Source organism: Pongo abelii, chromosome X, assembly GCF_028885655.2.
Source record: "Pongo abelii isolate AG06213 chromosome X, NHGRI_mPonAbe1-v2.0_pri, whole genome shotgun sequence".
Classification (NCBI taxonomy): Eukaryota; Metazoa; Chordata; class Mammalia; order Primates; family Hominidae; genus Pongo; species Pongo abelii.
In genome coordinates, this window is record NC_072008.2 from 91,468,113 (window position 1) to 91,486,142 (window position 18,030).

Consider the following 18,030-nt stretch of genomic DNA (forward strand, 5'->3'; position numbering starts at 1 on the left):
TACTTATTAATAAAAACAGGGCTTTTTAAAAAATTTTTTGGTCAAAACAGCAGAGTCAAAATAACTTCATTCTATTTATTTTCAGATCTTTGAAGGTTGGTCGCTGGTCATATCAAATTTTGATTACATATAAAAGTACTTCTGAAAAATATTCAGCCCAGTATAACTAAGGGCTTTATAATAATTAGTCCCTGAATACCTTATAAAACAAGAAAGACAATAAAAAACAAGAATGTGTACTAAAGCATGTAAACTCTCACTAAGGGTTGAAAGCGGTCCATTAAAATGTTCAGTAATTCCTAATTATATTTTATGGAGTATTTGAATACAGAGTATTTTTGAAGGTGTCAAGATATACCTTTTTCAAATGTCAAGGATCAATTTTTAATCTGTTTAAAATCTTAAGCTGTTTAATACACATCTTTCTCAGAGAAAACTTTTTGAAATTGTATTATATATACTGAAGGAACTAGTAGGAAAATAGAATTATAATATCTTTTAAGTAAATTCATCTCAGAAAACTTTTAAACTTATAAATGTCATAAAGGCAATAAATATTTTTAAAAGGCTTTGTTGTCCTCAGTTTAACATTTTAAACTGAAGAGAAATAGTGACATACAGCTCTTATTATCAAGTATAATATTAGATAGTACTAAACATCCAAACATAAGTAGAAGAGAAGGTGAAATACAAGATTTTTGAATGTGTAGACATGAGGTTACCAGCCTAAGAAAAGAACTGTGGACCAGGGAAAGGGAGTGGAGAGACAAAGACAGCGGCAGGGTCAAGATTCTGGAGTAAAACAATCATTAAAATAAACTAAACTTCAAGAAAAACATTTTTATATGAATAAATATTAAACATTACCAAACTTATTTTTTTAAATTTCCATTCAGACTATTGGGGTATATTTTGTTATTGTTGTTTTGAGAATCTACACTACATTTTCTCACGGAAGTACTAAATATGCCTAAATATAAGGTGACCCTCACATACACTTCCCAAAAATAAGGTGCAAAAAAGAGTTTCTGATCAAAGTAAATACATGAACATTTAAGCACAGACTAAACAGTTAAATATCTACTTATTTACTCTCTTGACTTACACAGTTTGAATTATTATATGAAATGCTACTTTATAAATATTGCTTGTTTCTCTATACTCATTTCATGCAACAATATTCAAACTGAATTTTCACTGCATCTTCAATATCAGTGTCTTTGTCATCATGAGAGGCACTTTTTGAGTCATGTATACTGATTAAGTCATGTACGTTGATTAAATCAGTCAATCAATGCAATGGTGCTTGGCACATGATAAATGCTTAATAAGTCTTAGCTAACTGAATACAAGTTTCTGGACTACATCATCCTCCTTTCCAAACATCTAAATTCTTTTGCAATACAGCAGTTTCTGATCTTCTGTATGATGCTCTCAGCAGAAATTTCATTTCAAGCCACATGCACCAATCTGCATAAGAGTAGGACAGTTGTTTTTAAATCTGTCTTATAAAAGTTGGCAAACTCCATAACTGACTCTCCATATTATGCTATACGTGATCCCTAAACAGTTTCTTTATAATGGTATTCAACAGCTAAGTATTGAGATCCTACTCTTAGAAAAAAAATTACTGAATTCATACTAAATTTCTTTGATTTTTCTTTTGGCTGATTCTGTCAGGTGACCCCTATAAAATACAAAATCACCACTGAGATCATTTCAAATTAATGTATATCCCCCAAACTGTTAGGTTTTTTTTTTTTTCTGGTTTTTGTTCAAAATATACTGACTCTAAGAGCAACCAGTAAATGTGAGATTTTATAAGGACTAGGATATTTTTTCTAAAGATGATTTTGGGGAAAAAATTATTATCTTATATTTGGGCACATAAATAATTAGGAAATAGTTATTAAGTACAAACAGTTTACTCTTTAGCCAACATTTCTATTTCTATATATATATATATTTTTTTTTTTTTCTTTTTTTTGAGACAGAGTCTTACTCTGTTGCCCAGGCTGGAGTGCAAAGGTGCAATCTCGGCTCACTGCAACCCCCACCTCCCAGGTTCAAGTGATTCTCCTGCCTCAGCCTCCTGAGTAGCTGGGACTACAGGCACGTGCCACCATGCCCAGCTAATTTTTGTATTTTTAGTAGAAATGGGATTTCGCCATGTTGGCCAGGCTGGTCTCGAACTCCTGACCTCAGGTGATCCGCCCACCTTGGCCTTCCAAAGCACTGGAATTACAGGCATGAGCCATCGCACCTGACCTCTATTTATATTTAAAAAGGGATAGAGACATTGGGAAAATATTAGCTGAAAAGGTGACTTTACATATTTTTTGTAAAATAAGTGAATAAAAATAAAGAATCAATCCTGTATTACAGGTGAAGCTTAGGGTTTTCTTCAATGCAGGGTTACTATGTAACATACAATAAAACAAAGCAAATTAAAAGGTCAGATACAAACTTTACCTGGTATTCCTTTAGCCAGGACAATAGTCCTGAAAAGCTAAAACTGGCCCAGTTTCCTCCATAGTAGCTTCTTCTGTAACAATTAAAAAAAAAAAAAAAGAGTAAAGAAAATGGTATAAAAATCAATTCACTGATCATCAACAAACCATCTTTAACCCTTAAACTTACTTCACTTTTTAATATTACTGCCTCAAGAGTTCAAAAGTACACATAATTGGAAGGCTCACATAAGTGGAAGTGGTAGGCTAAAAGTGGGCCTCTCAGATCCCAAAAGAAATTTTTCATCACATAAGGAGTTAAAAAACATCTTTGGCTTCCTTAAAGCTTTCTCCACCGATTATGTGAACCGCCTGACATGGGCATTTAGCAGGTAACATCAATATATATGACTCTTGGGTTAACAAATGTGGCAAGGAAGAAAACCTTGATAGATCTCAAAGAAAGCTACTGAAAAACTGCTAAGTTTTCTGTAAGTACTTAAATTTCCTCCTCCTCCACCACCACCTCCGCCACCTCCACCATCACCACCACCAAACCCATCTCCAACACAAAACATACACATACATACAGACACACAATTGGCTACTCTAGATAAAGTGGAAGACCCTGTGCTATTCTTAGCCTTTAGGGCCAAAAAATAAAAGGAGATCCTGGGAAATAGTTATTCACATCACATCAAGACATTTGCAATAAGTATAATAGAAACAAAATTATCACTAATAACCGGGTGAGCTATTATTCTTCATTACTCAGTCCTGTGAAGATCGCTGTTTTGGACAACCCAGCGGTCTCCTAACTAGGATCAGGTAAACCTTGTAGACATTAGACCATTAAGTGGGGATTTTTTGCAACCAGAACTCTTTAATTCTTCACTGCATATTGGGCCTCTGGATCCTTGTAAAACGATTTGCACTTACTGACTCTGTATGATGAGCCCCCAAGTACACTTGATCCTACCTACAACACCCGGTCTGGTTCTGGTTGGGAGGGATTCTTGGTTTTGTTTCCATTTTCATTTTTGCTTCTCTGTTTCTCTAATAAAATAAAAATCCATGAAAGGTTTTTAAACAATTAAACAAAAAATAAAACCTATAATGTGATATCTAAAATTACTCTTCCAGCCAGGCACAGTGGCACACACCTGTAATCCCAGCTACTTGGGAGGCTGAAGAGAGAGGAGTCCTTGAGCTCAGGAGTTCAATACCAGCCTGTGCAAAATAGCAAGACCCTATCATAAAATAAAATAATGAAATGAAATAAAATAAAATATAAAATAACTCTTCCATAATGCTACTGGAGATCATCTCCCAATTCTGATTCATGTTTCCTAAATCAACTGTCAACATAGTTCTGAAAAGTAAGCAGATTTTAGGCTCAAGCATTTTACCAAACAAGTACTGCTTTTCTCTAACAGAGAAAAGGGTTAAATAAAATGCCTGTGAAAGTAGCTTTATTAATATAGATCATATCATACTTACATCTGACAGATTCCTCGGAAATAATGTAAATTCATACACTGTCCAGAATCTCCAATGGTCTTTAAAATTTAGCTAGAATTTCAGCTATCGTAGCAATTCTAGATGGTCACCCTTTACCAAAATGTTGGAATCAGGAAACCTACAAGCAGTGACCCCTTGCATCAGAGAGAACAGTGAAAGGAAGGAGAAGGTGGGTGATGGCAGGCATAGAGAAGACAGAGGAATGTTAGAATTTGAGGTTTTCCCATAGCAATTTATACTTCCATCCCTTTTGCCTGAGAAGAATACAATTCTGCTATCTCTTCCCATCCTCCAAATATAATACTCAACAAAACTAGAAAATATCCTAGGTTTTGAAGGAGGGGAAAAAAACCTGACACTACTGACACTATATTTATTCGTTGAGATATTTAGATTTATTTGCAATCAACATAAAGTCTTAAGTGAGCAGCACTGGCTAATGGGTGAAAGCTTCAAGATCAAAGTAAAATTTATTTGAATAGATATACCAATATGTAAGTAATAAATATATATCAAAAATCTAACATTGGGGACAGACAAAAGTTTCTTCGGACACAAAAAGCAATTAAAACTATTGATAAATTAGGTTTCCTCAAAATGAAAACTTCCCTACAAAATAAATTATTTTAATAAATGAATGGGCCAGACACAAATATTCACAAAACATATCTAATAAAGGCTTGGTATTGATCGGGCACGGTGGTTCACGCCTGTAATCCTAGCACTTTGGGAGGCCAAGGTGGGCAGATCACCTGAGGTGAGGAGGTCGAGACTAGACTGGCCAAAATGGTAGTGGCACACACCTGTAGCCCCAGCTACTCAGGAGGCTGAGGTAGGAGGCAGAGGCTGCAGTGAGCTGAGATCGTGCCACTGCACTCCAGCCTGGGTGACAAGAGCAAAACTCTGTCTCAAAAAAAAATAAAAAATAAAAAATAAAAATAAAAATAAAGGCTTGTTACCCAGGATATATAAAGAACTCTTTCAACTTAATAAGACAGATATTAAAAGGTAAAAATGGGCAAAGGGTTTGAAGAGACGCTTCACAAAAGAACATGGTTAATGAGCACATGAAAAAGTACACAATATCACTAGGTAAGTGCATATTATAATAGCATTACAAATGAGCATATGAGATACCAGTATGTAGACACCAAAATAATTAAAAAGATTGTCAATACCTGGTATTGATGTGGATGGCCAGAATGCTCATATATTTTGGTGAACATATAAAATGGTACAAGCACTTTCTAGTATCTGGTAGTTTTTTAATAGATAAATATATACCCACCTTATGATCGAGTAATTTCAATTCCTAGGCAATTACACATGAGAAAAGCATATACTGACAATACTTGTACAAGTCTTTCCACAGCAGCTTTATTAATAGCCCCAAACTGATAATAATCCAAGTATCCATCAACAGGAGAATGAATAAACAAACTGTCATATATCCATAAAATGGGATACTATTCACCAATAGAAAGGAATAATCACCTGCTATATACAACATAAATGAATCTCAAAAGCATTATGCTGAGTGAAAGCCTTAGCCAAAGAGTACATACTGTATGATACCATTTATATAAAATTATGGAAAAAGTTAATCTATGATGAAAAATATCACAAGACTGGGAGTGGGGTCAGGACTTGACTGTGACTTTCCAGGCAACCTGGCTAAAGAAGCTGCGACTCCAAAGAAGTGGGAGGTTAGACCCGCATACATACCCCTAGGAAAGGGGCTGAATTCAGAGGACTGAGCAGCAACAATCTGCAGGCCCCACTTCCATGGCACCTCACAGGATAAGAACCACTGGCTTGGAAGTCTAGCCAGCCAAAGGGAGCAGCATTGCACACCTCTCTGAGACAGAGCTCCCAGCGGGAGAGGCGGGCTGCCATTTTTGCTATTTGAGCAACTTAGTCTTTCCAGCCTTTAGACTTTGGAGAGTCCAAGCCATCGCAGGTCAGAACCAGTCCCCCAAGCCCAGCACAGCGGCTCTACAAAAACATGACCAGACTGCTTTTATAAGTGGTCCCCGATTCCATTCCTCCTCACTGGGTGGGATGTCCCAACTGGGACCAGCAGCCCCTGCCAGTGTTCTCTGGCCAAAAGAGATTTGAAACCTCCCTGGAAGGAAGCTCCCAGAGGGAGGAGTGGGCCACCATCTTTGCTCTTTGGATGACATAGCCATTCCAGCCTTCAGGCTTCAGAGAGTCCAAGCCAACCAGGGACGGAAGTGGTCCGCCAGCACAGCACAGCTACTCTCCAAAAACATGGCCAGACAGCATTTCTTAAGTGGAACCTCAATCCCATTCCTCCTCATGAGGCAGGACCTCCCAACCAAAGTCTCCAGCCATATTCTACAGGTGCCTTAAGGCTGGCAACAAGTCCACATCTTCCTCGGATGGATCTCCCAGAGGGAGGGGCAAGCCACCATCTTTGCTGCTTCACAGCCTTCAATGTTGATACTTTGAGGTACTGGAAAATCCAAGGTCATCAGCAACTGGAGCAGGGACGCAGCATACCATAGCAGCCCTACAGAAAAGCAGCCAGACTGTTACATGGGAGCCCGTTCCCATAACTCCATACCAGGGAGGTCCTCCAGGCCTGGGTCACCAGCTACCCTCACCATAGCTATTAAGCCAGTAGCAGCTCGGTAACTCCCTGGACAGAGTCCCCAGGAGCAACTGAAAGCCTCTCTGCCACTGCCTCTGCAGCAGACTTCCCTTGCTACCCTCGGACTAACGAAGAAGCAAAGACCCTAAGTGCCTTACCCAAACCTCCAACTAACTGTAGTCAACAGAAAAAGGGGTCAGTCCATTTCCCATAGGTCACACCCACCCCCGACTGCTAGCCACTAGAGAACACTCAGGTTGGGCCCAGAGCACAGAACCTGAATCCTGGACTGCTCTCACTGAGCAACTGCTGACCTACATCTCTCTGGGGTGGAACCCCCAGGATACAAGTAAAAGACCCTTGGCCAAAATCACTACTAAGGTCCCTTACTCTGCTGCCTCCAAGTTCTGGAAAAAACATAAATGCTGAGATCACCCCAGAGTTTCAGTGGGCAGCCCAGGAACACCAAGCTATGGTCTACAGCCAGCACTCAAGGGGGAGAGGAGCCCACACTTTCAGAGCATTGATAGGGAACATGGCTGCAACTGTGAGGAAACATAGCAGAGGCACACAACCAAGCAAGAATCTATCAACTAACTAGTACACTTAAGTGCCACCTACTGCATGACACGCCAAAGCTTCAAGACCAAAAATACTCACTAACATACGTACCTCTCTTAAACTAAAGACAAGAAGTCAGCTTCCAATAAAGACCCTGCACAAAGCCTCGGTCCTGTGAAAATAACCAGAAAAGAAGTCTACTGACTGTACTCACTCAACACTTTAGTTAAAGTAATACCCACAGGCAGATATGAGAAAGAATCAATGCACAAACTCTGGTAACTCAAATGGCCAGTGTTGTATGTCCTTCAAACAACCACACCAGTTCTCCAACAAGAGTTCTTGACCAGACTGAGCCGCCTGAAATGACAGAAATGCAATTCAGAATATGGAAAGAAATGAAAATCTTTGAGATTCAGGAGGATGGAGAAACCCAACCCAAAGAAGCTAAGAATCACAATAAAACAATACAAGAGCTGAAGGATGAAACAGCTGGGAAAAAAAAAAAAAAAACTAACAAATCTGACAAAGCAGAATAACACAATACAAGGATATCACAATGCAATCACAAGTATTAACAGCAGAACAAACCAACCTGAGGAAAGAATCTCAGAACTTGAAAATTGGTTCTCTAAAATAAAACAGACAAAAATAAAAAAGAATAAAAAGATATAAACAATATGACTGAGAGGTATGGGATTCTGTAAACAGGCAAAATCTACAAATCACTGGCATCCCTGAAAGAGACAGGGGAAAAGCAAACAACTTGGAAAACATATTTCAGGATATCTTCCATGATAATTTTCCCAACCTTGCTAGAGAGGCCAACAGTCAAATACAGAAAATACATAAAACCCCTGCAAGATTCTACACAAGAAGATCATCCCCAAAACACATAATCTTCAGATGTTCCAAGGGCAAAATGAAAGAAACAACATTAAGGGCAGCTAGAAAGAAAGGGCACCCCATCAGGCTAAAAGTGGCCCTCTCAGCTGAAACCACCCAAGCAACAAAAGATTGGGAACCCATATTCAACATTCATAAAGAAAAAGATTTGCAACCAAGAATGTCAATGAAGACAGGAAAAACTATTCAAAAGATCCATGAATCCAGGAGTTGGCTTTTTGAAAAAAATTAGTAAGATGGATAGGACGTTAGCTAGACTTAAAGAAGAAAAGAAAGAAGACACAAATAAACACAATTACAAATGACGAAGGGAATGTTGCCACTGACCCCACAGAAATATAAATAACCATCAGAAGCTACTATTAACACCACTATGCATACAAACTAGAAAACATAAAAGAAATGGATAAATTCCTGGACACATACACCCTCCCAAGACTGAACTAGGAATAAACTGATTCTCTGAACAGACCAATAACAAGCTTTGAAATGGAATCAGAAATAAATAGCTTATCAACCAAAAAGGCCCAGGACCAGATGGATTCACAGCCGAATTCTACCAGATGCACAAAAGAAGAGCTGGTACCATTCCTACTGAAACTATTCCAAAAAACTGAGGGACTCTTCCCCAACTCATTCTATGAGGCCAGCATCATCCTGAAACAAAAACCTCACAGGGATACAACAGAAAAAGAAAACTTCGGGCCAATATCCTTGATTGAATATTGATGCAAAAATCCTCAACAAAATACTTGCAAATGGAATCCAGCAGCAAATCAAAAGGCTAATTCACCACGATCAAGCAGGCTTCATCCCCGGGATGCAAGGTTACTTCAACATACATAAATCAATAAATGTGATTCATCACATAAACGGAACTGAAGACAAAAACCATGTTTATCTCAATAGATGCAGAAAAGACTTCTGATAAAATTCAACACTCATTCATGTTAAAAACTCTCAGCACACTAAGTATTAAAGGAATACATCTCAAAATAATAAGAACCATCTATGACAAACCCACAGACAACATCATGCTGAATGGGCTAAAGCTAGGATTCACCTTGAAAACTGGCACAAGACAAGAATGCCCTCTCTCATCACTCCTATTCAACATAGTATTGGAAGTCCTAGCCAGATCAATTAGGCAAGAGAAAGAGATAAAGGGCATCCAAAAGAAAAAGAGGAAGTCAAACCGTCTTGGTTTGCAGACTACATGATTCTATATCTAGAAAACCCCACAGTCTCGGCCCAAAAGCTCCTTCAGCTGATAAACAACTTCAGCAAAGTTTCAGGATACAAAATCAATGTTCAAAAATCCCTACCATTCCCATGCATCGATAATAGGCAAGCTAAGAGCCAAATCAGAAAGCCAATCTCATTCACAATTGCCACAAAAAGAATAAAACACCAAGGAATACAGCTAACCAGGGAAGTAAAAGTTCTCTACAATAAGAATTAGAAACCACTGCTCAGAGAAATCAAAAGACACAAACAAATGTAAAAACATCCCATGCTCATGAATAGGAAGAATCAGTATCATTAAAATGGCCATAATGCCCAAAGCAATTTACAGGTTAAATGCAATCCCTATCAAACTACCAACAACACTGTTCACAGAACTAGAAAAGACTACTTGAAAATTTATATGTAACCAAAAAATACCCAAATAGCCAAGGCAATCCTAAGCAAAAAGAACAAAGCTGGAGGCATCACGTTACCAGATTTCAAACTATACTACAAGGCTACAGTGACCAAAACAGTATGGTACTGGTACAAAACCAGGCACATAGACCAACAGAACTGAATAGAGAGCCCAGAAATAAGGTTGCCCACCTATGACCACCTGATCTTCAACAAAGCTGACAAAAACAAGCAACGGGGAAAAGACTCCCTATTCAATAAATGGTGCTGGGGTAACAGGCTAGCCATATGTAGAAGACTGTATCTGGAGCCCTTCCTTATACCATATACAAAAATCAACTCAAGATGGATTAAAGACTTAGATGCAAAACCCAAAACTATTAAATCGTTGGAAGACTACCTAGGCAATACCATCCTGGACATAGGAATGGGCAAAGATTTCATAACAAAGATACCAAAAGCAATCACAACAAAAGCAAAAATTGACAAGTGGAATCTAACTAAACTTAAGAGTTTCTGCACAGCAAAAGAAACTGTCAACAGAGTAAACACACAACCTACAGAATGGGAGAAAATTTTTGCAAACCATGCATCTGACAAGGGTCTAACATCCAACATCTAAAAAGAACTTCAACAAATTTACAAGAGAAAAATAATCTCATTAAAAAGTGGACAAAGTACATGAACACTTTTCAAAAGAAAACATACATGTAGTCAATAGCATATGGAAAAAAAATTCAATATTACTAATCATTAGAGAAATGAAAATCAAAACCACAATGAGATACCATCTCACACTAGTCAAAATGGCCATTACTAAAAAGTGAAAAAATAACAGATGCTGGCAAGGTTGCAGAGAAAAGGGAACACTTGTACACTGTTGGTGGGAGTGTAAATTTAACCACTGTGGAAAGCATTATGGCAATTCTTCAAAGAGCTAAAAGCAGAGCTACCATCCAATCCAGCAATCCCAGCAGTGAGTATATACCCAAAGGAATATAAATAATTCTACCATAAAGACACATGCATGCAAATGTTCACTGTAGCACTATTCCCAATAGCTAAGACATAGAATCAACTTAAATGTGCATCAATGATGGACTGGATAAAGAAAATGTGGTACATATACACCACGGAATACTATGCAGCCATAAAAAAGAACAAGATTGTGTCTTTTGTGGGGACACAGATGGAGCTGGAGGTTATTATCCTTAGCAAACTAACACAGGAACAGAAAACCAAATACCAAGTGTTTTCACTTGTAAGTGGGAGCTAAATCATGAGAACTTATGAACACAAAGAAGGCAACAGCAAACACTGGGGTCTACTTGAGGGTGAGAGGAGGAAGAGAAGCAGAAAATATAACTTTTGGATACTGCGCTTAATACCTGGTTGCTGAGATAATGTGTACAACGAACCCCCATCACACAAGTTTACCTATATAACAAACCTTCACATGTACCTGCAGACATAAAAGTTCAAAAAAAATTGTAGAAAACATGGCTGTAATCTTTTGAAAGCTTCGCATAGCTTATTCAGAGTGCCACCTAAGGTTTTCCAGAAACAATAAGGAAATAAGTTATACAACCCTCTCTTAACACTAATCAAGAAGATAATAGAAAAAAATAGTACTAAAACTAAATCAAGATCTTTCTCGTCCTTCATATGGTGTTTAATGTTAAAGCAATATCAGTTTGCTTAACATCTCTTAACAGAAAAGAAATATTACAGGTAGACTCAAAGAAAGTTGAACTATATGAGAAGGCTGAGCATTAAACCCATTAACTGGAGCTTATTAATTAAATCCTAACAATCTTCTTTTCCATTGTGCATCATAATTATAATTCAGTGTTGAATATTCAGCAGCAGGCATAGCTAAATGCTACTAAACTACATATTGTATTGTGAAATGGCTTCTGTAAGCAAGTCCAAGAACAGTAACAAAAGATGAAGCTACTGACATTCAAGCATACTCATCTGGGAACCATTCTAATTATTAAGAAATTAGGAGTTGAAAATGTTTTCAGGCAGGTAGCTAATGGGATCCAAGGTTGCTCGATGGGAACAAGAGCAGCATAGCTCAACCTCAGACTGTCCTATTATTCATTCACTGCTCCTACAATTCCTTTTCCTAGAGTAGTAGTAATACCATCTTCCATTGACAGCAGTTTAAATTTCCCAACTTGTTTTTACAACTATTTTCTCATAGATTCTTCGGGCAATCTTGTGAGGCAGATAGAAAGGGTGTTATTTCATAGATGAGGACACTACGACTTGTCTGTGTAGAGTTTAGTCACTAGTCAGGGCCACACAGTTACAATTCGCAGAACTGCAATTGAAGCTCAGTTCTCCTGAACTCTAATCCTGTCCATTACAACATACAAATTCCCAAACTTTTAAGCTGGCTAGCACCATTTAGTCCACAAGATATAATGGTAGCTGTGGTTCAATGAGGTCAAACACTTAATTGAGTAGTGCCTGGTCCTCATTACTAAATTAACCTTTTCTAAAATGTACCCCATCAAAATGAGCTATTATTAATAGGTCTCCCAAGAAAAAAAAATGCACAGTGACAAAATAAACTTGGAAAATGCTAGGTTGAAAAATTTAAACAACAACAACAAAAAAAGATTTGTTTATATGATGGCTTCTCAGCACGATTAAATATGTTAATGTCTGTTATAGCTCTCCAAGAGGGAATTATAGCAGTAGGCAGAATTTCTCAAATTCAGTTAACCAACATGTTTTGTTTTTTTTTTTTTAAGTATATTGAAGGATTAGGGCTTAATAGAGCATCTGTTGAGAAACGCTGGCTTAATCCATGTTAAGTAGAACAAGAAAAATAGGTTACTAAATATGTTGAGTTTGGCATTTTATATTCACTATTCTCACAAGAATCCAGAGATTAGTGCTACAATTATCCCCGTTTTACAATTAGTGAGAAAACAACAACTGTGAAGCTGAATATTGTCTAACTCTCTCAGCTAGGAAATTGCAAAACCCAGATTTAAGACCAGGGACTATCAGGCACCAAAGCTTCTGCTCTTTCCACTAAATACACTGTCTCCTATAATTTACAAGATTAGAATATTTAAATTATAAACATAAGCATATAATACAAATCCTGGAATCTGACTTACTATAAGTAAAGACAGTGGCATCTATTCACAAACAGTAGATGGAATGAAATCTAGTTTTTATTTTGTTACCCCAATTCATCTGGATAATAATTCCATGGCTATGATTACTCTAATGTCAGAGCTGGGGAAACTATTCATTTCTAGGACCTAAAATACAACCAATTTTATTGCTTATCTCACATTTAATGTGCACAAATATCTTCACACATATGATAAGAATAGGAAAACAATAGTCTGGCATGTCTACTAGTATTGATTTGCCAGATATTATTGAGTACAATATACTATGGACATTAAAAGAGGCTCTATTTCATTTAAATTTGGTTGAAGTACTACAAAGAGTCATGACATCTCCCTGGTGACAAATAATAGAATAGGCTAGAAAATATACTGGACTTACTCCCTACACAAATTCTCATTTACTGTAAGTTCCACATACTTGCTACACAAGAAAGCTGAGCTCCTTTCACCATCTCCTTATTCCAAGACCAAGGAAACTGGGCCTCTATGATAGGGTATACAGAAGCAATTCTAATGTCAGAGAGGAAGACCAGGATCTTATTTGCTTTTATTAATTGACAAGCAAAAAGTGTATATATATTTCTCACATACAACATGTTGTTTTGAAATGTTAACTTGGTTTTAAGACAGCCCTATGAATCTACAAGAAGTTGCTTTGGCAATCAGATCAGCCTGCCAGAAAGAAATAGCAGATCGTGTTCACAGTCATTAGGGCTGGAGAGAGATCTTCCTGTGTTTGAGTTATTAGTCATTCCACGTTAGTCCACCCATTCAAATCCATTTATAGACAACCAAGGCAGGTAGATGAACAAATAATACACAAAGGTTGCCCTCAATTTTTGTTTCCCTCTGTGATCTCATCTGTTTCCACTGATTCAATTATCACTTCTCTGTTGATGACTCACTAATTGGTATCTCCAATCTGGGCCCCTCTGGTGAGCTCCAGACTCAAATCTACTTCTAGTTGGTTGAAAACACAGATCATGAGTCATGAGCTTATTGGACACCTCCTTTCACTAAAAGTCCCAGATGTACTTTAATCTCTACATGTCCAAAAGACAAATTTATTATCTGTCCCACACCCCCAATTTGGTCATCCATTCAGTTTCCCTGTCTCAATAAATGGCAACACCATCCTTACAGCCTCCTATGCTGAAAAAAAAAAATCTTAAACTCATTCATCATTCCTTCCTCACATATCCATTCTAGTTAATTTCTTAAGCCCCTTCTATCCTTGCTATCCCTACCACTGCTGCATTATTTCAGGCCCTCACTCCTTCTTATCTATCTATTGCATTAGTCTTATCAAAGGTTTCCCTGCCTGTAGTTTCTTCCCCTTCCAATTCAATCTTCACACTACTGCCATTGTGATCAGGTGTTGGCAAACCATATTATGCCATTCCTGGCTTAAAGAAGTTTAATGGCTCACTAATGTTTCTACAGTAGAGTCCAAAATTCTTAGCATTGCTATAAGACCCTTCAAAACTTAGTGCCAACCTAACTCCCCAGTCTTATCTCTGGACATTGCCTTTCTCTGCCATGCATCAGCCACAACTGCACACTCAACATTGCTTGAGTGAGCCAAGTGCCTGCATATCTCTCTGCTTTTATTAGTGCTATTGCCTATGCCCCAAATGCTATTCCACCATAAAACTAATGATGGAACTAGTAAAAACAGACAGAACTACTCAAATCCAGTATCATCTCTTCTGTGAAGCCTTCAACTCTTCAAAAAGAACCGATCCCTGTGCTTCCATAGCTTTGCACATACTTCCATTAGAGTTTTGTCATGCTGTCTTATAATCAGATTACATGAATGCTTCCTGTGACTAGACTGAGAGCAACTTAAGGGCAAGGACAGTAGCTTAGTCATCTCTGAATCCTTAATGCATAATAATTATAGTTAACTAAGGGAATTATTACGATTAATGCAATGATATTAATCAAGCCTTTGGCACCAGACAAATCTGGATTCAAATTGTAGTTGTGCCTTTTACTAGCAGCATGACCTCAGTCAGTAATTTTACAGAAGTTACTCTAAAACTCATTTTCTTTACCTGTAACATAGAAATGAAAGTATTTAAAGCAATGCCTAGCACATAATAAGTTATCAACAGCATCATCACCATCCTCCTCTCCTTGCAAAATGTGAACACAGAAGAATGTATCCACAGCCAGCACCCTTCTGCAAGCAATTAACACAGTCCAGTGCCAGTCAGGCATTGCTACATTCACTGACAACCCTGGGAAGGAAGAAGACAAACAGAAACAAGAATGGGGACACAGATGAGAGGACAGAAATGACGGATCAAAGGGTTAAGGACTGCTGATTCCCTCTTCCTTTCTCCCTATCCTCTACTTCAGAGTATTCATGGGTCCTTAAATTTAACCCTTCCTTTGTCTTGGAAGGGAAAATTAAACTCTATTTTCATTAATAGGAAAAATAGCAAAATTAGAATGTCAGAAAAAAGCTTAAAGCTTTATTGCTGCAGAGCACACTTTCAGCTGTGAAACTGACTGACATTCTTCAACTACCACCCCCACTCAATGGTTGTAGGGTTAGTTGCCATTTCAAAGTCAAAGCAAGCCAACAAAACAATAAAACTAAAACCAAACAAAAAAATAAGTAGGAAAAATGTAAGAGAAAAATCTTTCTCTTTATTTTTGAAAGAGGAAGGATAGTAAAGAAATTGCTCAAGGGGATAAGAGAGTTGTATGTAGAAGCAGTACATTTCAATTATCTTTGCTTGTATTTTTCTAGTCATATGAAAGCTGTCCTAATTCAAATCCACTGAATAAACAAGTCAAAGTAGTATGTAGAGAGAAGCTGATGTTTCACAATTTCTACATTAAGAGCTGTCTCAATCTAGCCTCTGTTTGAGCTCTATGGGAAAAAAAAATTCTCTCCTCATGCAAAAACTATAATATCATTTGCAAATGAAGCTCCTGAAATTTGCAAATGTCAATACGGATTTCAGTGACCTAAAAATATAATGACATTTGGTTTAAGACCATACACATACATAAATTACTTTTTAATATTTTTTCCCATTCTGCCCTCCAAAGTAAAGGGTGAAAACATTCCTTATTATTCAGAAAAAAAAAAAAAAAAAAAACGTTTTTGTGGAACCTGCTACATTTTATTATCAGGCCTTGGCAGCCACCCCTCAACTTTATACAGGTAACTCACTGGACCCTCACAGTGACTCTTCAAATGAGGTTTTGCACTAGACCCATTTCACAGTTGAGGAAAACAAGACAAGTCACATAACTAATCAGTGACAGAGTCATAACTTGAACCAGATCTCCTGACCATCAAACCCAGTATTTGTGTCTTTTCCAACCCTACAGCTTATCTTAGAGAAAAGAGCACAAGCTTTGTTGTCAAATGGACCTAGATTTAAAACCTGGTTCTTTCCCTTAATATGCATGTGACATTGGACAAGTTATTTCAATTCTCTGAGTTTGTTTCCTCATCTGCAAAAGGAGGGAAATTATACTTATTTTAGAGAAATGTAATAATTAAATGTTAAAACACTTGTAAAATACCTAGTAGAGCACCAAGTAACTGTTCAGTAAATGGTAGCTATTATTACATCATGTTGGCTTCAACAGCTTACATCTTGAATACTAGATTAGTTTGAACAAATGACAATCACTTTCATTCATAAATTAGTTCCACAGACATCATAAAATCTGTCTTCAACATGGGGGAAAAAGGAAAGGAGAAAACTAGGGTAACACTTATTCTTTGATACTTGTTCATTTTTCTCACTCTTACAGGTTGGCACTGTTTTATTTATCTAAATAGATAATTTCTTCTAAGTGAAGTTACGTTTACTTTATTCCCCTATCCCTTTATGGTAGTCTTGAATCTAAAACCTTTAAAATACTTATCTTTGAGTTACCTTATTCACATATGTATGATTATTTTGGTAGAAGAGAAAGAGCCATTTTATTTTACTTTTGCTGTAAAGAAAATATAAACTAACCAACCTTAATTTCCAAACAAGCCACTAAAAAGAAACCTCACATGAATAACTGTTGAATCAATACTGTTTTCTTAAGAGCAAATAATAATTGAGCATCTACACAAAGTATTTTTGTCCTTTCACTACTGAAGCAGGGCATCACAACTAAATTTCTCACCTAATTCTACATATGTACAGTTAATTTCCAAGGCAGAAAAAATAGCATAAAATTGACTTGACGAATATAGATGCAATTTCTGAAATAAGTCAATGAGGCGGAGCTTTTTCAAGCCACAAAAATCCGGCTCTACCAAAAAATCAACTATTTCTATAAAAGGATTACAGAGGAAAATAATGCTGGCTCCCTGTGAAAGGAAAATATATCTTGGGACCCCAAACTCACTAAGCCCAAGGGAAAAGTCAAGCTGGGAACTGGGTCATGCAGATCTGTTTCCCATTTGGTTGCTAAATAAGATGGCTATGAAGATAAAAAGCAACATACCTCCCTCACAATTTGCCCACAAGGAAATTCCTTATATATATAGCTTATCTTCACAGGTGCTGGACAAAGGAAAGAGAACTCAAAGTCACCCTTCTGCTCACCTAAGACAAATGAGTATCTGATTGCTTCCTCCGCCCTATTGTCTACACTATCTTATGTAAAAATGCAGATTCACTGAGCCAGATGAAGGTATGAGTGGCTATTTCCTCTACCCCGACTCACATGAAAATTGTGTATTCCATGACTGTATTCAGATACACAAATACATCACAGTTTAGTTTCCCACTATCCTATCAATAGACTTCTGGAATATTTTTCAGTTATTGTTTTTTTCCTTTTACAAACAATGATGCTCTTTTACATGGCTGCTGATGCATACATGTGTCAAGAATTCCTCCTCCTATGAATAGAACTATTATGTTATAAGAATGATTCAATTTTACAAAGAAATGCCAACTTGTATTTCAAAGTTATTGTCCCAATTCATGCATTTATGAGTAGTAGTATTTCCTTTTGTACCACATATCAATCCTTATTGTCAGTCTTTTAAAATTATTGTCAGTCTCATGGGTATAAAATTATATTCCATAGTGTTTCCATTTGAATTTTCCTAATTGCTAGTGAGGCTGAACATATTTTGATGTTTTCACTGGCCAGTTGGGTTTTCTCTTCCGGCAAGTGTCTGTTAAAGTATTTTACT

The 18,030-nt window shown here is 37.2% G+C and overlaps 1 protein-coding gene across 7 annotated transcripts in view; it reads right to left on the reverse strand.

Moving 5' to 3' along the window:
- CHM (CHM Rab escort protein) overlaps nt 1–18,030 on the reverse strand; it is a 182,370-nt gene that overhangs the window by 119,571 nt on the left and 44,769 nt on the right. For 3 of the 7 annotated variants that reach the window (XM_054543979.1, XM_054543980.2, XM_054543977.2), the window contains exons 4-6: nt 3,614–3,680; nt 3,430–3,506; nt 2,473–2,545 (exon numbers count right to left, since the gene is read on the reverse strand). In XM_054543979.1, coding sequence (XP_054399954.1) covers nt 2,473–2,545; nt 3,430–3,488 — 132 coding nt within the window. In that variant the 5' untranslated portion in view covers nt 3,489–3,506; nt 3,614–3,680. 7 annotated transcript variants of the gene reach the window in all.